We start from the raw sequence: 23,622 nt of genomic DNA, 5'->3' as shown, positions 1-23,622 counted from the left end.
TGAGCACTTTGACAGTTACAAGTGTGAAGCTACCAAGAGCTCTAAGTACAAGCTTTACTTGGGAAGCAAGAGAGTTACCTGTGGTGCCCTATTCATATGAAGTAAGATGAGAGGTCCATCCAGTGCTACGCTTTTTAGTAACAACGAACAGTGGATGCCTAGGGAATAGCATCAGGAGAAGACAAACACACAACAACTTCCTTATATATTCCACTAATATTCAGAAGTCCATAGCTCACGGTTTTCTGAGTCAGAGCGAGTATTTTTGTGTTAACAAGCCATGGCAGACTTTTCTTTCATGAACGTCTAACAACTTTTTCAACCATGGAACCCCTTGGACTCAACACCACCTGTGGCAACAACTTTCACACTGTGATTACATACTATATGAACACCTTTTAGCAAAGGTATGCAGTGTAGTCTCCAGTCACTCCTATAGCCAGTGAATTTTTAAGGTGCATAAAAATAATTACTGTTTTATTACCACCATGGTTTTACAGACTTTAGACTGACTGTGCTAGATGGTGTATTAGTAAGCGGACAAACAAGTTGAGTCTGTAACAGCTCCGCTAAAACAAAAAGATGAATAGAGACAGGACATATGGTAACAACAACAGACAAGCAGCAGATCTGCCTTGGAGAAAACACCTACAAGTAAACATCATTGTGGCTTTTTAGTCAGAGATCCATCACAGATAGCAAAAGAATTCTGAACCAAACACCAAAAGAAAAAAAAAAAAGTATCTTCATTTTCTCTAATGCTTCTCACTGACTTTTCAAACAAAGAGCACTAACCAATTAGTTTGGAAATACACAGGTTCTGAAGAAAAGCTTGTATATTAAAATAATATTTTAATATTTTAAAACTACAGTTATAGATGTTGGAGTTTACAGTTGTTGTCTGTTTACAATTCTCACTTCATACACTTCAAAATAATTACATGAAGGTACAGCACTATAACACAAAGGGTCAGTTTCATTTAAAAAAATTCGTACAGGAAAGGGACTAGTTTCAGTTCTGTGGCAAACAGCTCTGAACAATACTTTACATACTATTTTAATGCTATTACTATACATAGATTCATAGTAAAAGAAATATATTAATTCCATTAGAGTATTCATTTTAAGTTAGCCTCCTATCTAAACAGAAGAGGTATTTTACACTGTGGTCCCCCTATTGTTTTCATTAAGAACAAATAGATTATTAATATTTTATTCACATTTTACTAGTAATTCTGTAAAACAGAAACATTACGAGGTCCAAGAAAACAACTGTTTCGATTAAGACCAAAACTAAGAAGCTTGGTTTCCAAAGCGCTCTCCTACATTGATTCTTCTAATGTTTAATAGTGAAGACCAAACGACTGATGTCCTATATCTGCATGCAAACACCATGCAAAACAAGGTGTTGAAACTTAAGACTAAGTACACAGATCAGTTTCAGACAAAGAAATAAGTTAGCAGAAAGCACCGAGAAGGAGTACATGTATGGCAGGATTGCTTAGCGAATTCAACTGGAGTATCAAAATGTGTAAATTTGGAACATACTGGTGAAATGACCTTTAAAACAGTTTTCACAGGGGCTAGAAATAAAATAAAATAAAAAAACACAAACAACAAAAACCAAACAAATAAGAAACCAACCCATGAATTTATTTCAACTCTAACAAAACTCAGTCTCCCATTGACTGGCATTCTCTTTACCTCACTTAAAAATCCCAACTTCTTATCACATTCATTCTGACACCTCAAACCAAGCAAGATTAGCCATGCATGCGCTCTCTAATGCCCTGCCAATACTGACACTGTAGCTAGCAGCTACTTAAAGGAATATATAAAAACTGAGTTCTGTTCACCTTCTTCCTTCTTCTCCATCAGGCTGTCAATTTTCAAGAAACTTAGGAATTTAGTTACCTTGGGAATTCTATTTGTCTATCAAATTTGGTTGAAAACGGTCAACAGTATAAAAAAACATATACCCATTTTCCTCAGAAAGCCAGGCCAAAGTACCTTTTGAGCGAAAAGCCTGAATTCAGGGGAAGGTGTAAAACAGAAGAACTAAGAATCATATGAAGTAATTTCGTAAAGCTCTGAGATTCTTGTACATGTATACCAGGAGTACAGGAAAAATTAAGAGAATTCACAGAACATCAAGTCTTAATGCATGACCAAAAACATGACTCCACAAAAATGCACCAGAAACTTTCAAATAAAATTGTTATTAACATATTTTCCTCCTATACATAATCTATTCCATTACTGCAGACTATCAGGAAGAAGTTCTTATTGCTCTTTGCATCTGGTCTTTATATATTCAAGGGTTGCATTCAGCACACTGTAACTGCACCCATGATAGTAAGTACCACAAGTATCAACTAGCATATTTCATGACTATGTGCTACAAACAATGACCTTTTTTCACTTGTGTGCCTGATTATCCAGCACCTGATGAATAAGTATTTGGCTTAGTTCATTCATGAATGTTTAGCACAGCTGGGAGACATATCAGAGTTTTGGAACCAGAACACCACAACCCCTCTTTGCAAAATATAATGATAACTCATCAATTCCAGACGTTTATTTCAAGCTTAAACCAGTGTCTGTGAACTCATATTGTAAACACAGTCTGATTAATCATATTCATACAAAAAATGTAAAAACAAACCACACAATTATTATCTTAGTGGTTTATAAAATTTATTTTTGCACATCTTAAATAACAAAACTATACTTACTAACAAAGCAAGTCTTTGGTACTTCCGTTTTAGTTCTGCTGGACTGTCTGATGGCTTTGCACCCAGGATTTTGTACCAGTCCTTTTGTGTGATCCTTTCAAAGGCCATAGTCTGACCAGCTTTGAAATTACTTTCTTAGCACTGTATAAGAAAATAAAACAAATATAATTACAATTTGAAAGAGAAACAGTTAAGAAAGGCAAAAATGAGGAAATATGACAAACTACAGGATCAGGAAATAGATCGCAGCCCTCAAGCACATCTACAGCCCTACGTAAGATCTAGAGTGAAAAAAAACCAGCTTAATTGACATGGCCATTCCATCCCACAGATTGTCATATGTGAAGTGATTTAAGTTATGCTGTGTTTCCTGTCCCAATTCCTTCGTGTATCATGTTTCAGAAGCTGTCCATACTCCTTTAAAACCATGTTGCGTTTTAACTGTCTGAATTATTTTGAACCTAACCACATTATATATACATTTTTTATACACACACTTCTTAAAATATACACTTTTTATTTTGAAGCAATACTGTACTTAACATATGAAAAAAATGAAGCACATAAAAGTGTGACATTTTGTCAATTCTGGAATGTGATACATGCAAGAAGACAAAAAGGTATAGCTCGGGTTTTGCACAATGATATTCACAGTATGGACCCTCCTTCATCCGGCTTGGTAAGAAGGCTTAACTTTTTAAATATTAAAGGAGAAGAGCATCTAAATGCAAACAAACAAAAAAAATCAATGAAAGCATATAAAGTTAGCGGAAGTCCCTAAGTAAAACCTAACTAGTTGGGTGCTTTTTATTTTTGGCCATCTATCATCAAGTTAACGATGCAGAATTAAAAAAATTAAGAGAATTAAACGCCAGGAAAAGTACAGTAATGCTTCAGCTTCACGCAGATTTTTAGGTATACTGAAATCCCAAGCTTGTAGTAGGTGATTTATCATGAATTTTCTGATAAGAAATAACACTGTCTCCCAGTAGGGAAGAGTTTCACACGTTTCATAAATCTTTTTTTATTGTCGAAAGAAAGAAAAAGGATTTTTTTTTCCCATTTCAGCACTGAAACCGGTTTCTGGTGACTACCATCATACTTTCGAAGAAATCCTTTTTTTTCATGGGGGGAGAAAAGTGTGTTTTTCAACCTTCTCAGAGCTACAACCGCCAAGAGGGCACAGCTGACTGCAGGGCGCCCCCTGCTCCTCCTCCCGAAGGCCCCTTTCTCCCCAAAGAACCCACAAGGGTGTTTAAAAACACGCGAAAACACAAGCGCCACCCGGGGCCACGCGTCCCCGCCACGGCCCAAGACTAAGCGAGCGCTGCGCCACTGCGCACCCACCCCACAGCAACAGCTCCGCGCCGACCCACGCGGCGGCCGGCGGGACCTGCGGACCTCGGCAGCGGCAGGAGCCCGGCAGGACCGACGGAGGGAGGCCATGGAGGCCGCTGGAGACCGGCCGCGGCCGCCGGAGCTGGCCGCGGCCGCCGGAGCTTCCCCCCGCCGCCGCCGCCACCGCTGCCGCCGCCGCCGCCGCCTCAGCGCGGGAGCTGGGGCGCGAGGACTCCCCACCCCGCGGCCGTTAGGTGGTGGACCGCCGCCGCCGCCCCCAAGCAAAAGACCCCCCGGCGACAGCGAGCACCCACCTGTACCGCATCGCCGGCCCGTCGATGGAGGCGGCGGGTGCCCCGGATAACTCATCCGGCGGGAAACAGCTGCGCTGCGTGACGCTTTGCGGGGGGGCAGCGGTACGTGTGGCTCACAGCGCCGCCTTGTCCGTTTCCGCCCGGGCACTAGTGGCGTTGGCACCGGCAGGAAGCGGAGCCGTGGCCGAGGCCCGACGCCGTCTCCATGGCGACCGGCGGCGCTCCGAAGCTGCGAGGCTGCCGCTGGTCTCCGTAAGTAACGGCCTGGCCGCCCTCCAGCGCTCCTTCCCCGCCCGGGGCGAGCGGGAACATCTATCACGCCCACTTTCCCCTCAGGGATTCCGTCTCCAGGCGCGAGAAGACACCGGGATCCACCTTGCCCTCCCTCGCTCGCTGCGCGGGAGTCCGGGCCTCTCCCCGCCACCTCCCCGCCCCTCAGGCAAAGATTAGCTCCGACACCGGGGAACCGCGGGCCCGCCGCACCCCGGGGATGTGCTCGGCATATGGTCGACACACGCCGTCGGGTTCCCTCTGCCCAGCTGCTCCGGGCAGCGTGTGTGTGGGGAGAAAAGCGCGGGGATGAGGGTGACCACCCTGCCTCGCCATCGCCTCCCTTACGGGTTGTCCCGACCCTGTCGGCTGAGTAAGATGATGGTTTCTTTCTAGAAAGTACTTGTCCTAAAGGGGAAGGAAGAACATCCTCTTAATGAAACAAATAAGCTCAGGAAGCAGACTTTTAATGATATAAAGACGTTTCCTCTTATAAATAAAAATTTAGGTTGGTGCTGTAAACTGCAGCTTTTGTAATCTCAGTCAGTCCTAGTTAGCAAAATCCCTAAATATTAGTCCAGACAAACTCAGTTCTCACTATACCGTTAATTGTGTAGCACACGGCCTTTGACGATATTTTTATGCAACATGTTAGAATTAAAACAACTTTTTGTCATTTTTCATACCCTTTGAACTGTTTAAGCAGAGCAGCAGCCAGGCTGTACGGACACTGGTGGGAAGAACTGGAAGTGTTGTTCTTGGCATATTGTTCCCATTAACCACCAGTGCAGGAAGGGTTTGGGACAATTGGGGCTGAACAATAAACATGGAGAATTTATTTAAATTTTAATATGGACAGTAGAGAAGCAAGAGACTTTCTGGGTAGGTGAGAAAAACAGCTAATTACAAAACTACTCAGGACCTGTGTGTCAGTCTGATTTTTGTCTATCCTGATCATCAATGGCTCTACAAAATAGTCAGTAGTATTTTGCCCTTTTCTGCAGTTTTGTAGGTGAGGTCAAATTTGTAACATGGGTGTCCATACTTGTCAAAAGGGAGAGAGACTTGTCTTTCCCCTTGGGCAGTGCATGTATGAGCCATGGAACAGTCCAGAACTCTGTCAACACGGTGTTAACTTCTGCAGCACCAGGGTGAGTAATTATATATGTCACTGAAATAGTTGAATTATAGATGAGATGTATCAAGTGTGAGCTAATTTACATAGTCCCTTTTGAAATTAGAATTTACCTCTCAGGCAAAGGTTTCAGTATGATTACATGAGTTACCTTCTTCATTTTGGCTTGTCATCGGCCCACCTACATAACTTGGAGCGGCCCACGGTACTTAATGTATTCCCCTCAGCCATTGATTGGGGCTGATACGTGACCAAGTATGGTTGTTGTGTAAGGGAGGGAAATTAAAAGGAAAATTGTAAAAGATGGGGTGATGTCTTGGAGATTAGTTACTACACCTGTGCTTTTGGCGCAAATGGTTAATATCCTCTTACAGACTGGATCCATTTACAATATCCATTTTTATCCTTTATGCCCCAAATTCTTAAATGTTGCATATACAGTTTTTCTGTTTTAACTCATTATAGGATTGGTACCTGAAGCCGGCTCGCAACGTAGTTTAAACTCAGAGTTATTTGAGAGATTGTGAGCATTTGGATACGATAGTATAATAATCTGCAATGAGTTGTTCAATATAAAATTAACTATAAATGTTAAGGAATTATCTCTGAAGTCAGTGGAGCAATTTTGGAGGTGAAACACTCATTCTTTCCTGTGCATGTTCAGTAGTCGTGCCGAAGTAAAAGAAAATGGGCTGTTCAATATAACGGTTTGGTGTTCATGGACTGCAAAATGCATAAACTATGAAATGAAATCACTGCAGGATTATCTGGCCTTATTGGTATTAAAATCTTTGTGTCTCGGCTTCTCTTTTAATTTTTATCTATCCAGTTTCAGAAATCACAGTGTTATGTTAGGGTTAGTCTTAGCTCATCATACTCTGTCTGGTCGTAATGACTTTTGAAGCTGTTGGTCAATCTCAAGCCAATTTGACAATCTTTCATCGCTAGAGATATCAAAATTAAGTTAGTTCAAGATTTGTTAAAATCAAATGGGTATGTAGGGGAGAGAGAGCAGGGCAAAACAGACTGAACTCAAATCGCTGCCTATTGCTTTCGGCAGCTACTGGCTGATAAATCAGCATATAGTTCAAACTGCCTGTAGGATTTGCTGTTTTTTCCCCTTCTGACAGCAAAACAAAAGTACGTAAGTGACATGGCAAGTGTGGGGAACTTGCCATGAAAGTCTAGGATGCCTGGAGACAGACAATGAAGTCATGGAGAAGATCTGGGACTGTTGACCCAGAATGGGAGGTATAGGACCCAAGTCTGTAAGAAACCAGGCTTCTTTAGTTGCTTAAGTATCTTAAACAAATCATTATGTATAGATGCTATTAATTTCACTGGTGCTGAGCACCTAAATACATTTTAAAGTTTTCTTCTCTTGTTTAATGGAAGATAATTTATATATAGGTTGGGTTTTTAAAAATTTTTTTGTGAAAATATGTGACATTTTAATAGATGCTTTATTTAAAACTCATAGTATTGTGCTATGTTGTCATGGAAGTATAGGAAAAGAATTATTTAAAGAATTAACTGGACTACTGTGTCACATATTAATGCAATAAAAGGTGAGTACAAATGATGGACCAGCCCCTTGTTATTTTATCCTTTTAAGAAACAGCTAAAACATGCAGTTTTTTTCACTTTTAACTACATTTTTTATTTCTGAAGGCAACTCCTATTTTTCAAAGTGTTGTCCAAAGTAGTAAAGCTTTTCTTGGCTTTTTTTGTTTGTATTGGTTTTATATTGCTATATATGTGTACAAAAGAGTGATGCACAGGTTATATAAAAAACAGAAGGCAAGTCTTTCTAAGGTTACTTAGCATTTAGAATATTCAGAATATTTGAGAAATTACAATTTTTGCAACAAATGCCTTTTTATATTTGGAAAGGCAAAATTATTTAGTATAATTGCTATCTGGACAAACATCCCCCTATCTGGACAGCACTTATGTTTGTTGAACTTCAGCATACATTGTAGTGCTGTTCTTGATGCAAAGCACTACACTGGAGTTAGTCTGTTAGCTCACTTGTTTATTTACTTAATTAATGGTTTTCTCAAAGCATAATCTTCTCTGCTTTCTTGTTTTTCTTGTAACTGAGAAGAAATGGGAACAAAACCTGAAGCAAGCACTAGATCACCTAGTCTGAATTTTTATGTATTGCAGGACTGTTCTGAGTCCAGTATGTTTTGTCTGACCATCAATATTAAAAAATAGAAAATTCCTCACTTGTGAGAAGGCTGCTTCAACTGCTAATCATCCTACTGTTAAAATTTGTCCCTAATTCTAAACTTGAATTTGCCTGGCTTTGATTTCCAGCCATTGATTCTTCTTATACCTTTTGCCTTAAACTGGGATGTTTTAGTATCTGATATATACCGATGTAAACAAGCACTGTATATTTATTTGGTTTTGATAAATCTAAGAGATTGCGCATGTTTAAGTCATGCACAGGTGGATATTTTGTCTTAAATGATTTTTGTTGTTGTTTTTTCTTCATGTTTCCAACTTTTTAATGTTAATTAATAAGAGTAATTAATTAATTAATATGTCAATAACACAATATTTCACTATGGGGTCTCACTGATACTCCTTCTGGCATACTGTTTTCATTCTGACTGTTTAAGTCAGTACAGTGAGAAGAATTCTTTTCAAATGAAGTTTTCTGTCAGAGCTATAGTAGGCAGCTGACTCAAAAGAATGCTGGGAGTGAAAATTCTGAATTCTGTCTCTTGGGAACAATTGTTTTGTTGTGCAAGATCAAATAATTTCTTCAACCTTGAACAATGTTGGGTTTCTTTTATAATCTAGATATTAAAAGTCCTTGGAAGAGATAGGATTATTTAAAACTGATTAATTTTTTTTTTATTTTTTAAGAGAAAGATGTCAGAGATCTGAATGTTAAGTTCTTCCAGAATTTCTTTTAATTGGGTCAGAGTTGTCAACAGTAAAAAGAATAACAAAGTTTTGTCTCCCAGGAGATGTGGATATGATAGACTAAATGTCATAATGATGTGAACAAATGAGATGTAACATGCAATAAAAATATATGTTTTCCATTAAATTTCCACAAAAATGATTGAAAATGTCTTGGGAATTATTTAAGCAATTTAGAATACTGTTTAAAAAGGCACCTCTGGGCATGCTGTGTACAGTCTTTTGTCGTTCATTAGCAATGTATTTAATGAGAGTTTTTTTAAGTGATAGATAGTTAAGGTAACAGACAAGTGACAGATTGTTTGTCTTTAACGATTTCCCTATTTCAGGCCCATTACAAAGCAATTAGAAATCTGACAGCATTTTTACTCTGCATTACTGATCATCTAAAGTGATGAGAAATGAGAGGTGATGAATATTACTTGTATATTTTCATATAATTATCATAAATTATTACCTTGTTTAGTGTGCTGCAGGTGGAGTAAAATCAATGGATGAAAATTCAGTCAAATATGATAATTTGAAAGACTTCATGACTTAGTTTTTGTCTTTAAAGTGCAGTGTCAATCAGTCTAAACCAGGCATAGATTAAATGAGGGAAAGACAAAGATACTCATACAGTTCCTCACTTTGCTAACACTGATCCGCGTGGCATTTAATGTTGTGCCCTGTGACAAATTATTTATCTCTCTTTTGTAGCCTGCCACATTTACACTGGGGTTATATCTATGCCTGTCCAATTTTTTTCCAAAGTATTTACTTAATGTTTGAGGATTAAAACAATATTAAAAGCTGTGCACTTGGCTGAACCAAGAACCAGCTGTTCTCATCTTTTTTCATCCACTTGGTATATATGCATTGTAAAGTATCTCTTATTTGCATTGTGCCTTTATTCTCAGGTGACCTCTGCCTCTAGCAAAAATGAAGAGTGTTCATATGATTTGTTTGTTTAAAGTATGGACCTTTATTCAAGTTTTGGTCTGAAGATGCAGTCACGAGTAATGAACATCCATAATAAACAGACGTTACAGAATCTTACTTAAATTAATAAGTCTTCATGACATTCACATCATTGGTCTTGGAAGTTCAAAGGATATCATCAGTTCCTTTTCAGACAGGGAAAAAGGAGGCACAAAGATTGACATGTCAAAGTAACAATGAATTTTGGTGTTCTGTTTTGGAATATGAAACTCCTATGATTTACAGTACTTATCTTTAATGCATCTCCTATGTTCAGAGCAGGCTTCATTTACAGTTAGTGGAAAACAGATCACAGATGCTCTAAATCAGGTATCTAGAAAATGTGGGCAGTGTTTGTGTTTTTCCTTGGAAATTTTGGTTGATGTGATTTATTCAGTATCACTTTAGAACCTAAAGATAAAGACAAGAATGATATCCAGTTTATCTGGGTCAGCAGACCTTAGCCATGAGAGAATTCTCTCTTTTCCTGAACTTCCCTGCACATTTGTGGCTCAGGGAAGTGAATGAATTGGAAGAATCATAAAAACAAATGATTATGTCACTAAGTCTATCAGAATCCATGTATTTAAAGTCAAATAAAAACTGCATGTGCAAATTTATATTTTTATTTTGATTTTCAATGCTTGACTTTGCAAACTTGATAATTTAAACAAACTGCATTTGAAAAAATCACATTATTAACATGGTATTTTAGCTTCCAAAATTGCTATGCTTGTAAGAAAGAATACGGAGTGGAGTGTTTTCTCATGGTGGCCAACCTCACAACAAGCTACTATCTAAATTTGGTTTTGTCTATGAGCATGAAAACTTAAGAGCAGCCAAACAGGGTTAAACATCTACTTAGCCTTCTCTCTCTGATAGTGGCCAGTGGTGGAATGAAAAGGTAACAAGAAACAGCACTAGTGTAGAGAAATCCTTAAGGTGTTAAATCCTCTGAGATGTGATTTTTTCATATATATATATATGGGCCAACAATATGTAGTTACTGACAACTATTGTTTGAAATTAAAGGTCTGGTTCATCAATAAACTAACATTACTTGGTTACACTTTAACAGTATGGTATATTCTAATCCTCATTTTCATCATAATGGGATTTCCTTTGAGACATTGTCGTAGTGTAAAAGGCCTAATTCCCATACGGATTGCCTGCAACTGAAAAAGGTAGCATGACTAGGCTAGTACCACCATGTCCTTACTGCAGAGGCCTTGTGGTCATTTTAATTAATCTTTTTTATGCTGTCTGGAGTTGAGGTCCAACTTTGTTCAAGTTTAAATTATACAGACATAAAAATCAACTTGTTTTTTTTCCCAGTTGTGTGCATTAAATTATGTAGTAAATGTTTTCATATGTTGTCATGTCAATCACAGTTTTGTCATGTAGGCTCAGTAGAATTAATTAATAAAGAATTGCATCATGCTCCATGAGATTCTAAAAAAGAAATACTTCTCTGTGGTACACATTGTTCTCAATATCTTTCTGCAACTCCAAAAGGAAAGAGTGCCATTTTATGGCTTTCCTTTTTTCATGCCTGTCATAGAACACAGAACAGTTTTAACACCCATCCAGTCTCTCAGTATTAAAATTGCAGTTATGCCTTGTTTGCATGTGGATTTTTCAAACAAAAGAACCTCTTTTCTTCCTGTCCCTCTTGTGCATATGTTCACATTCTGCATAGTCACATGCTGCTAACCATATGTATAAAGCCACATGTTATATTTCTTCTTTTTTTAAATTCCTGTAATAAAAAGACTGAATAAGACTCCTTTTGTTGATATACCTTGATCTTTATTCTGATATACTTAACCAAATACTCAGATGTTTGAAAACCCTTATCAGAAACAGGCATGTTTAGTGTCACATTAGTTACTTGCTAATGCAAACTGCAATATCCACAAAGGCAACGGAGCAACAACTGTGGTGTCTATAAAGCTTGCAAACATGGCAGATCGAGAGTATTTCACAATTTATATTAAAACCAGCTTCTTGAGAAAGGTAATTATAAAATGAAATATTTAGTTCTGGTATTTAGATTATTCATTTTATTTTAATTGGCGTTTTCCAAGATAATTGGATATGTTTCCACATATTTGTTGAAAAGGAGCACTGGGCTAATTGGCTTTATGCTTATTTTCCTTAGAGATACAGTTTATAATTTATCATACTTTTGAGTAACATTTTTCCATTATGTGGATTCTTTTAAAGACTAAAGTATTTTCCAAGGTTGGTGACAAGTAGTAAAATGCCTTTTAGCATTACAGGAAAGAATATAATCGATGTACTTCAAATATAATTTCATTCTATATTCCTGTATTACATGTATTTTTCAGTCTTAGCTTAAGCAAAACTCTGTTGTCTTTTGAGTTTGAACTGAAAGGTGTGGTTTGAAGTTACAGCTATGCTAATCTAATGATAGTTGCCACTGAAAGTGGTAAAATTCTTCTGCCATTCCTTCCTCTTCGGTCATGTACTCTTGCAGCCCTTGCACCAGCACTGCCATTCATGTGAGCACACAGTGAAATACATGGAGATAAATGAGCAAAAATCTAATGCTACCAGAAAACTTATAATTTTCTGATGATTTAGCTCCACTGAAGACATTTGTCATGCATCAGTGCCAGCACAGAGAGGCTGGCTGGAGAACTTGTCCAGGACAAGGGGAAGAGATGGAAGAGGGGAGCAAGTCTGCCCATTTTGATGTCACCTAGCCATTAGATCATATTACTTTGTCATCCAATTACATGCTGAACTAGGCTGAGTAAAATTTAGAAAAGTAAGCACATGGTAAAGCTGTTTGGAGATAACGCATATCACCAATGAATGTTTGAAGGTTAAGATATCATAGAATCATAGAATAGTTTGGGTTGGAAAGGACCTTTAAAGGTCATCTAGTCCAACCCCCCTGCAGTGAGCAGGGACATCCATCTTCAACTAGATCAGGTTGCTCAAAGCCCCATCCAACCTGGCCTTGAATATTTTCAGGGATGGGGCATATACCACCTCTGGGCAACCTGTGCCAGTGCTTCACCACCCTCATTGTAAAAAAGGTCTGCCTCATACCTAGTCTGAATCTACCCTCTTTTAGTTTAAAACTGTTTCCCCTTGTCCTATTGCAACAGGCCCTGCTAAAAAGTCTGTCCTCATCTTTCTTATAAGTCCCCTTTAAGTATCGAAAGGCTGCAATAAGGTCTCCCTGGAGCCTTCTCTTCTCCAGGCTGAACAACCCCAACTCTCTCAGCCTGTCCTCATAGGAGAGGTGCCCCATCCCTCTGATCATTTTTGTGGTCTTCCTCTGGACCTGCTTCACCAGGTCCATGTCATTCCTGTGATGGGGACTCCAGAGCTGGATGCAGTACTGCAGGTGGGGTCTCATCAGAGCGGAGTAGAGGGGCAGAATCCTCTCCCTTCACCTGCTGGCCACGCTGCTTTCGAGGCAGCCCAGGATATGGTTGGCTTTCTGGGCTGTGAGCGCACGTTGACAGCTCATGTCCAGCTTTTCATCCACCAGTACCCCCAAGTCCTTCTCCTCAGGGTTACTCTCAATCCTTTCATTCCCCAGCCTGTATTGATACTGGGGATCGCACTGACCCAGGTGCAGGACCTTGCACTTGGCCTTGTGGAACCTCATGAGGTTCACATGGGGCCACTTCTCAAGCTTGTCCAGGTCCCTCTGGATGGCATCCCGTCCCTCTGGTGTGTCAACTGCACCACACAGCTTGGTGTCATCTGCAAATTTGTTGAAGATGCACTCGATCCCACAGTCTGTGCCATTGATGAAGATATTAAACAGTACTCATCCCAATATGGACGCCTGAGGGACACCACTCGTCGCTGATCTCCGTCTGGATATTGCGCTGTTGACCACTACCCTCTGAAAGATATATAAAAGAGGAATGGTACTCAGTCACAGAAGATCAATCTAGTGAAATGGAAATAAATGTTACTGAATAAAATTTGCATTTTTTTCTGATTTTCGTAATTGGTACTGAGATTAATCTAGTTTAACACTAAAATTATATTTCAGCAATATAGTTGGCTCTTTTTGGCTCATAGAATGACTTGGTTCTACATTATTACCTTATTGTTCCTTAATGTTGATTTTGTGGGAGGTGTTTGTTGTCCATTGATATTTCATGCAAGTTTGAGGCCTGTTACGCTAGACATTGCTCAGACACATTGTTAAAAAAAATCCTCTGACCAAAAAAAAATAAATAAATGTATTTAACAAAAGATCTGGAAGAAAGAGTAATTCAGGAACTCTGGGAGGGCAATGGAACAGCAACCTATTTTGCATAGCTAGTCAAACGGATCAGGTTGTATGATTAAAAGGTTTTGTAGCTGTTTTCAATGAATGGAATTTTTAAAGTTTGTCATGGTGATTTATACGACATGGTGGTATGTGTGCATTTTGCAGAGTGTGAAAATAATAATATATACTTCAAACACACACATTTGTTTAAGAAATGCACAACAGGGCTTCAGTCCTGCAAAGAAGCATATATTTCTGTTTGCACTGAAGTAATGGATGCACTGACATGCTTTATGTTAAACAACTGTGTAAGTGTTTGCAGGAATTGGCTCTTAAACTGTAAAGGCCAGCTCCGGATGTCCTTTAACGTTTACTGCTACTGTTATTTTTGCTGGTAACTGTGATTGCTAAGCTGTTATAGGTATCAACCCATAAACTTTTGTCTCTAAAAAATAGTAGAGCTGACTGTGTAAATTGTACATTATTTCTTTTCATTAAAATAAAACATTTTCAAATGTTGATCTTTATACAATATTAAAGCAAGCACTCACTTTAAGAGCTTACTTTGGTTTTGTCAGCATAGCTTTTGCAGTAACACTGACAAAGATTCCTTCTTACAGGTAACTTGCACATCAGATGGCAGATCTCATGCATAAGAAAGTAAAATTTAAGGGTCTCTCAACTGACCACCAGTCTGTCTCAGTCAATGACAGGTAAACTATTAGACTGTATATATGTCCAACAGCTGGTGATGTATTTTAGATTTCTGTAAATTCTGACCCAGATTCAGGTCATTTTATCTGAAGGTCTATCACATATTTGTTTTCCCTAAATTAAAAAGAAAAGAACCCTTCCTGTTAAAAGGAATAACAAAGCTCCTAAGTTCTCAGTGATGTCTTTGTGGAAATGACTTCTGAAAAACAACAGTTGTTCCATTCTAGGAGGAGAGGAGATGGAGGCAGCAGGGACAACAGAAGAGGTGGTTTTATTGAAAATCTGTATGACTATTTCAGGTGTTTCTAATTTTATCATATATACAGTTAATCAGATTAATCTATGTTCACAGAAGAATGTCTTTTCTCTCTCCATGTATAGCCTCCAAATTTCCCTTTCAATTGCAAATCTTGCTGCTCCAGAAAGGAGCAGTATGCAAAGTATACATGCATCCAAAGGAAACTCTCTCTAAACCCCACCATGTTCTCACAATCTGTAGAGGAAATTATGATACAAGATTGGTTCAATTTTCTAATCACTATTTAATCATCAGTCTTAACTATTTAAAAAAAGCTTATGCTTTCATTTTAGTTACAATCTTTTGTACTTCTAAACAGGAAATGGCAAATAACAGAAGTCTAGTAAGTGCTCAGGAAAAATACCGTATGGCACGGGCATCATCACAAAAATACGAAGAGCTCTTAACTTTGCAAATGTCTTTATGCCACATAGATGCACAACCTACATTAGCAAATAATGTGTGAGTCAAGTCATGGCAACTTTTCACTTATGTCATTTGTCAAAGTTGCTTAATTTTCTGCTGTGTAATAAGTTGTAAAAATATAATAGTAAATATTTTGTTAGCATCAATCTCAGACTAAAGATGAAGAGAAGTAAAATATTTAAAATATTTTTATAATTTCTCTGTGTAGTATACTCTCAGTTTCACTCAAGTAAGGGGAAAAATATCTCAAAACCCTACAGATGATAGCTTGATTTTCAACTTTTGTCTTTATTTAAAATTTTAGTTCTTTCAGTGTTTGTGAATCCTTCATTCTGGATCTATCTGTAGCTGACTTAGTGGTCCTGGAATCTGTAAACTAATTTTCTTTGTCCTCTCATGTTTCTTCAGCTCTTTAGATATCAGTTCTTCCTCTTTAGTCAGATGGCAAACTGGAACACTGAGTCATGTTGTTAATAATTCATTTCAGTCAGGAGCGTTGACGGTATTTTTGTACCAAAGAAAGTATAAGAATGATTAGAAATGACAAGATACTGCATGTATCTATTGAAGGGAAGAGATCCCATTATGTCCTGAAAGCCTTCGCCAGAGCGCAGCAAGGGTCGGCTGCTCCCTACGGGTTGAGGAGCCAGGGGCTGGGCCTGACAGCCAGGCTGCAGGGCAGGGGCTTTGCCAGTCTGCGGGGCAGGAGCTTTGCCAGGCTGCGGGGCAGGGGTTTTGCTAGGCTGTGGGGCAGGGGTTTTGCCAGGCTGCGGGGCAGGGGCTTTGCCAGGCTGCGGGGCAGGGGTTTTGCCAGGCTGTGGGGCAGGGGTTTTGCCAGGCTGCGGGGCAGGGTCTTTGCCAGGCTGCGGGGCAGGGGCTTTGCCAGGCTGTGAGGCAGGGGCTTTGCCAGGCAGGGCCCAGCCGTGGTGGCAGCCGGGGACAGCCAGAGCTGGTGTGATCAGGCAAGCCCAGGGTGATGAGTCAGGGCCGAGGTCGAGCCAGGAACACGAGTCAGCAAGCCAGGGTCAGGCCCAGGCCTGCTGACAGGGTCAGGCACAGCCAGTGGTCGCCAGGCCAAGGCGCGAAGTCAGACTGTGGGCCGGGGCCTGGGTGCAGATCAGCGGGGCCCACGGCCGGGCATGGGTAGGGGCACAGCTGTCGCGCGGGTGGGGCCGCACCTCAGGCAAAGCCAAGGTCTAGAGCTTCGGCTTAAAGGCAGCTCCCAGAGAAGGGGGCCAGCCGTGGCTGAGGCCGCCCTGCAGAGCTGTCTGGCAGCTCCCCACGGTCACCAGAGGGAAGGAGGGGCAGCCCTCAGCTGCGCCATCTCTAAGCTGGCCCTGAGCCCAGCAGCCAAATCCCCAGGAGCGGGGTGCAGTCAGGGCCCTTGCCGCCATTTAAGATCCCAAGGTGCTGCTACCCTTTTTCCTCTGCTTCACAAAGAAGCATGGGAGCAGATGGTAGCCACTTTAACTACGCAAGTGACACTTAAGTTTCAAACTTTTACAGCTTTTTATTTACCTTGTTATCTACCTAGCTAGTAAAACTATCCTATGATGACTCAATTATGAATTTCTTTGCAAGTGAGTATGTTGGTGAAGGAAATGTATGTTTTCATTTTTTGCCCTAATTTCTTTTCTGTGGTGTGGCAGCTTCATTCCTCAGGCGTTGAGTAGGTTTTGTCTGTTCCAGGCACTGAAAGAAAATCTGTTTCTCTGGCATTTGGGCCGAGACAGAAGAGATGTATTGTGTGCTGTCTAGTTTCCTGGCTAAGTAAGAAGAGACAGTAAATGCTGTCAGATTATTGTGATATTCAAAAAGGATTGTTTAAATATTTTATTCTGCGTTAGGCACCAGTTGTCTAACTGAGCAGTGTAGTTTCTTCTCTTCTCTTTAGTGTACTGGAGAAAAACCTTTCACGGCCAGAGGTCTGTGGGATGCCAGGGTTTCAATGGGAAGTGACAGGGAAAGGAGAAGCAGTTTCTTTCTATTCATCAACTCAGAGATCCAGGATAAAATTTTCATTCAAGCCTTTGGCAAAATTCCCAGCAATTTTAGTGGGACATGAGTTTCACACACAGCCTGTACTTATTAGGTTATTACTCAGGGTGTACTCATTTAGAATGGATTGTAGTTTCGTGATAGCCTGTAATTGGAAGGAGTATTTAGGAGAAAAGGAGAAGATTTGGCTTTCCTAATAAAAGGAAAACAATAATCACTTTTTCTTTCCAACTGCTGTATGAGTTGAGAACAGTTTAGTTTACTTGGCAGGTGTGAGATTTGCAGCATTATTGGTTGAAGAAGGTCCTTCCCAAAGTGATACAGATTATGTGTGTAAAGGTGCCCTTTGTTGGGTCAGTTATTATGAAGGCAGTTTCCCAAACGTATTAAATTTACTAAACTGTTAGGCTTTGTTTTTTATCATGTAAATGATGTATATTGTGTGTTTCCTGTATAATAAAATTAAATTTAGCATTTTCACAAGTTGTATGATGATGTTAATGCAGTCCTGTACCAGAAAATGTTTCAGGACCATAATATATTAAACACCATGTTCTCATTTATCAGTATAAAGATATACTAATATGGTTATCTGGAGCATACATGCATGTAGTGCAACAATAAGTGCAAACAAATATGAAACATATGATAGCTGGAGAAAAATACTGCAATGATGCAAACAAATAATGAATAAATATAACGTTTGCTTAACCCCTCCGTTGTGGTTAAGAGCTGATATTGCCATTATTTTAATTTTTAATACCTTTGGTAGACAAATAAAATGCCTTCACCATGCAGATAATGCTTTTCTTGAGAAATCCGACACAAAGTGCAAGTACAAAAATAAAAATACTAAGGTAAATTTAAATAGGAGAATGTTAAAATAAATCGCTATATCTTTTGAACGACTGCTAAAAAAATAAAGCACAGAATACATGCTTGTCAAACATGCAATATAAATAAATAATTTAGGTGAAAATGGATGACTAGATATAACAAAGAGACGACCAAATGATGGAAGGGCTAAAGGGTGGTTGTTACATCTGATGTACTTCTTTGTATACTGTAAGTAATTGCTATCCATAAAAAATCCCATGGCTTCTGTATAAGAAAAAGAGACAATTTGACAGGCAACACTAGTAGTAAGCGACAGCAAATACAAATCCTTGGCAACTGTCATTATCCTGCTGTTGAATTCACATCCAAAACTGTGTGATAACTTTGACCTGTATAGCTGTTACTGAACCAACGTCTGTTAAAGTAGCTCTATTTTTCACTTATGGAAAAAAATATTAGCCATGTGCAGATTTATGTCTTAGAAAACTGTATGGACTATTTACTTTTCTTTAATATAGTGTTGTTTTCTATTTAAAGAAGAAATATGGAGAAATGTGCTTTAGTTAGACAATAATGAATAATTAGAAAATCGTGCTAGAGCAATAGAATAAAAATTTTGATCTGATGTAGCTAAACAATTTCAGCATGTAGAACTAACTGAAAGTAAAAGTTCCTTTTGTTATAATTACAAAAAGACTTCAGTGCTTTGGCTATGAATAAACAGCAGTTTAATTGCTTTTAAATGGGAAAAAAGTTGTTAGAGCTCTTTAGGTTTTTAGTTTTTTTCATTTCTTTTCCCATTTAAATTTCTGGTTTCAAAATCTTTTCTCTCTATATCTCTATCTGGACATCTTTACTTGTGCCATAAAAATAGGATCTCAACATCTTGGTGCTAGCAGCTAGCAAAATTTACCATTGACTAAGAAGAAATTTTGCTTTAATATGGAGTACCAAGCGGTCTTTCCTGACTAGTGAACGCCATTTCAAATTGACTCTTTCATGAGGTTTCCACATATTAAGACTTTCATTTTATGGTGTTTCATCTCCAGAAGGATGGGCACCAGGGTTTCATCTAAATTTGAGTTTTCTCAAAGTATAAAACAGCTTGGAAGTGCAAAACTAAGATTAGTTTTGGTAATTGCATGCTTGCATTTTCTCTTTGAAACCTCCTCAGCTAAGGCATTGGAGTGTATGCTCAAGTACTCTAAGGTTTACATACACTATACATATAAATAGTTGTTATGATGGTGGGAAATTTTAAGAAAAAGCTGGACAAGGACTGGGGAACAATAACAGTAGTAGTCCTGTAGATATTTTCCTTGTATAGTGTAATTTAGTGACAAGAGGTTTTGTAGGTACTATCTATTACTGAAAAATAGTAGCCCTTTGCTACACCAGACCACTTACATAATGGTTTACTTGTCACGTAAACAAGATAATTCCTACTTAATACTAACAATACTGTTAATATCCCCTCAAAACAGTTCATCAGTAGTAGGTAAGGATGTTATCTGCTAAAGAAGGAACTTATCTACAGAATAAATAATGGCAATTAATAGATTTTTACATATAAAGAAATTTGTCTCTGGTTTTGTAGTTATTTTCTGCTCTTGACGTGAATAACAAAATGGTCTTTTAAGAAAAATAATACTTTCAAAAAATATTGCACTTGCTGTCTTGCTTGTCTTGCAAAAAATAGTCCTCTTGCTGTCACTAGTCAGAATTCAAAACACAGCATAGTGTGTTCAGACTCACAACACTAAAGAGAGTTTTCTGTGACTGAACTCCAATATTTAGTATTCCTGTGATAGTATATTAGTTCAAAGATTTCCTAGGTAAACATGCTGCAATCCATGTGGACAAATTTTGAAGTTCACATTTGTTGTGACATCATTTTTGTAATTTATAATGGGAATATTCTGACATTTAAGAATTATTTAATATGAAAGAAGAGTGAGGGCTTGATCTCATCTGATTCCTTTCTTGCTTCTTCTTGATCTTTGATATTGCTGTTGGCACAGTTACACTAGTGCTGATTTGGATCTTTCAAAGACTGGATAAAATTAGCTTGTGTGATCTTCATATGGGTGAATATTCCATCTAGACTTTTGGCCTACGGTATGAAGTAATTTTGTGCCATTAACAATAGCCTCTAACTGAAGGTTGGAAGCTTTTGTTCTCCTTATTTTTAATGTTTTTATGCAAATAAAACCTTTTTTTTTTTAGCTTTATGAGGTAATTTAATGTTCATTTTGTATGAAGGAAGACTAGCACAGACTCAGTGCAGTATAGTATAGCTGAAATACCTACTGTACTTCACCATAATCCTGTCCTACAGCACTTTATAAAATTCCCATTCTGATCCTAGCTCATGAAAAGATTAATTGAGCTGAATTCTGAAATAATTTTATAGTTTGCAGAAGTAAGAATCAGGATGAAACTATTAAAGCAGTTTCATAAGGTGTTTTCCAACTTTAATTAAGTTGTTGCAGGCTTTTCTGAACTCCATACAGTCAATCAGTACTAATTTAAAGTAGTTGAAAGATCAGAGCAAAAAGATAAAATTTTAACTATATTTATCATATTTCTGTTTCAGAAAATGTTTCCCTCCCTATGCAAAAATAGCCGTTAAAAATATCGAAGCAAAGCAAAGCTCTAGACAACTTCTATTTGCCCATAACATTCGCGTGCAATCAATCAGCAATGGTATCAAGAAGGTCAAGACTTCAAGATTGTTCTACACATCAAACAAAATCAGTTCAGAGCTGTGATGGAGTATCAGACATATAGACAGCTGCAAATCAAGCAGTACAGACAATTTCTGTCTTATATCACCATCCAAGAGAAACGAAGCTGAAAGTGTTCCCACAGGTCAACTAAGGTAATCAAAGCTCTTCTCTGTTGCTTTTAGTCATGACTGCTGCAGTTCAGTCACCTTGTAATGATGATTCAGTTGATATTCTAAAACAGACCTTGCTAATTTTTATTAAGATTTCTTGATCTAACAATTTCTCAGAGTATATCCTTTTAAAAACTGTACTGATTTTATCACACATTTCTGGAAGACAAATAAAATGACAGTAAAACAGGCATCCCAGTTTGCTTTACAAATTTTTAATAGACTTAACAATAAATAGGTAATATCCATCAAGTTGACCCTCTGCAAAGAAGAATGTGATTCTCCATAGTTAATCCAAAATGAATTGATTCTGTCTGTCTGGAAAATCCAAGAGAGCAATTGGATTTTGCAATGTACTATAAAGGTGATAAAAGTGAAGACACGGTGAACAAAAGTGTATTTTAGTGTGTTTAATTTATATCTCCTCATCAAAAGCTTTTTGTTGTTAGTGTCTTCTGTTTTGAGTAGGGAAATTGTTGTAAACTGAGACAAACCTAGACGATTTAGTTATCATGGTATCCCCTCATTTGTGGGCAGGTGTGTCCTGAAATAGGATACAAATGGCTCTAAATTTCTTTTTTGCAGATGTTTTCTGGAAGTGCTTTATCCATTAAAGTATTTGTAATTGCTAATTTTGTGTGATAAGACATGTATTTTAGTATACTTGTCCTCTGGTGTATGAAAGTCTTAAACTCTAAAACCAGAAAGAAAAGATATAGTTACTTTTTAAGGGGGCCACATTTTGACTTTCTTATTTGTATGGTTTAGTACTCAACACTGAAGTAGCTACACTGATTTAATAACATGACTTGCTTTAGAAATGCTAAAAGACAACAAAAAAGCTAGGATTCTTATGTGGTAGTTTTATCATTCAAGAAATGTGGAAACTGTAACATATGTGAAATTACCTACATGCCATTATGGTTTAAGTGAAGTATCAGTTCAGAGCTAATTGAAATGAACAGAAAAATTTCCAAGGTTTTTCATGGGAGAGCAATTCAAATCTTAGGCATCAAAACAGTTTTGAGTTCTGCATGGGAACCTCTAGTTGCAGACTAGGATGGAGACTGTATGTCACAAATGTTCTTGCTGAAATATGACATTTTCTTACAAATCTGCTTTCCCCTCCTTTTTTTTTCTTTTTAAAAATAGCCTTACTGTGGTATTATTCAGAAGTTGTTTGTGGTATGAGCATTTAAAAATAGTATTATGATTTTTTTAATTGAGTATTAGTTTATTTAATTTTATTCTGGCAGCTGCATTGAATATATTTTGCTATCTGGGAAACAGAAACAATTAACAATAAGCCCCACTCTGCAGTCACTGTACAGGCATAATTGCTGTCAATTTGATTGAAATTTTGCCTGAGAAAAGACTGTCATCAGTTCTTAATTTTTAAACTAGAAGCAATAATCTACATACTATGCACTGAAATCACTCTTTAATTACAAGTTTTCTCAGAGTCAACAAATTTTTTTTATATTTATTTGTGCTGATAGATTTTGAAAAATACTTTTAAAATTAGATGATTTATTTTCTTGTGAAATTATTAAGCTATTTCATAAAAGGACTTCATAGTGGAATTAAACAACTACTTTCCAAGTATTCTAGAAGTTCTGAATAAACTCAATTTGGGATAGGTTAAGTCTATTTTGCTTGTAACAGTCCAACTTCTCTGTATTTTCTGTATTTATAACTTAGGTGCTGTGAACTAAATTCTTACACTGTGAAGAATTTTAGTGACCAATTGTTCAGATTATCTTTTCATACAATCATGATAAAAATTCTAAAAAAAAAAATAAAAAAAAATAGAAAAGAAAAATATCTTGGATTGTTTCTTTAATATCCTAAACTGGATTTTTTTCAACAGAATTAACCGTTCTGTCTGTTTCAAAACTCTGGCATGTCCAGAGGGCATCTGAAGTATCCAAAGTTATTAAACAGCAGCCAAATGTAATCAAAGTCATAGCTTACAAAAATGGCATAAGAAAGATCTTTGCTAAAGTTTCTGTGTCCTTAATTAAGCCAGTAACCTCTAATAGAAGTTTTCTTGCATGCATGAAGTTTATTTGTAGCTTTTGCTTCAAGCCCTGTTGTAAATCCTTTTTTCCTTTAAAATAAGCTTATATGAAAGGTTTTGTCCTTTGTACACTATTCCTAAAATGTGTAACTTGTTAAAAATTCTTATAAATGTTAAGTGAAATAAGTTACAGCATAACGTACAATATTATATGGCATGAAAAGGCAAGTGCACAATACTTTTAAACCAATCTTTTTAGGTTATGTGTTTTTCTCATCGTATGATTTCTAGTAATAATCACTAAAATACTAAATGACTTGTAGTGCAGTTACTATGATGGTAAATTAGTTGAGAGTGGATTTTTTATTTCCAATTTCATTTTTTATTTCCAATTTCATTTTTTCTGACTAAATATTGATCCTAAAATAAATATGTTTGTAATCAGTATTCCTTACCTCTTGCATTCAT

The 23,622-nt window shown here is 37.7% G+C and overlaps 2 protein-coding genes across 5 annotated transcripts in view; one reads left to right on the top strand and one right to left on the bottom strand.

The window, feature by feature from the left end:
- Positions 1 to 4,428, bottom strand: part of DNAJC24 (DnaJ heat shock protein family (Hsp40) member C24) — a 53,119-nt gene extending 48,691 nt beyond the window's left edge. For all 4 annotated transcript variants that reach the window (XR_011048003.1, XM_068398830.1, XM_068398832.1 and 1 more), the window contains exons 1-2: positions 4,388 to 4,428; positions 2,736 to 2,876 (exon numbers count right to left, since the gene is read on the bottom strand). Coding sequence is in view for 3 of the 4 variants with exons in the window: in XM_068398830.1 (XP_068254931.1) it covers positions 2,736 to 2,843 (108 nt within the window). In the remaining variant the exon portion in view is untranslated. The remainder of the gene's footprint in view (positions 1 to 2,735; positions 2,877 to 4,387) is intronic.
- Positions 4,429 to 14,102: 9,674 nt separating this feature from the next.
- DCDC1 (doublecortin domain containing 1) overlaps positions 14,103 to 23,622 on the top strand; it is a 31,827-nt gene continuing 22,307 nt past the window's right edge. Inside the window, 4 exon segments of the mRNA XM_068399847.1 lie at positions 14,103 to 14,108; positions 20,861 to 21,019; positions 21,022 to 21,106; positions 23,005 to 23,162. Coding sequence (XP_068255948.1) covers positions 14,103 to 14,108; positions 20,861 to 21,019; positions 21,022 to 21,106; positions 23,005 to 23,162 — 408 coding nt within the window.

This window comes from Nyctibius grandis, chromosome 4, assembly GCF_013368605.1.
Source record: "Nyctibius grandis isolate bNycGra1 chromosome 4, bNycGra1.pri, whole genome shotgun sequence".
NCBI classification, from domain to species: Eukaryota; Metazoa; Chordata; class Aves; order Nyctibiiformes; family Nyctibiidae; genus Nyctibius; species Nyctibius grandis.
This window is presented reverse-complemented; position numbering and strand designations above follow the sequence as displayed.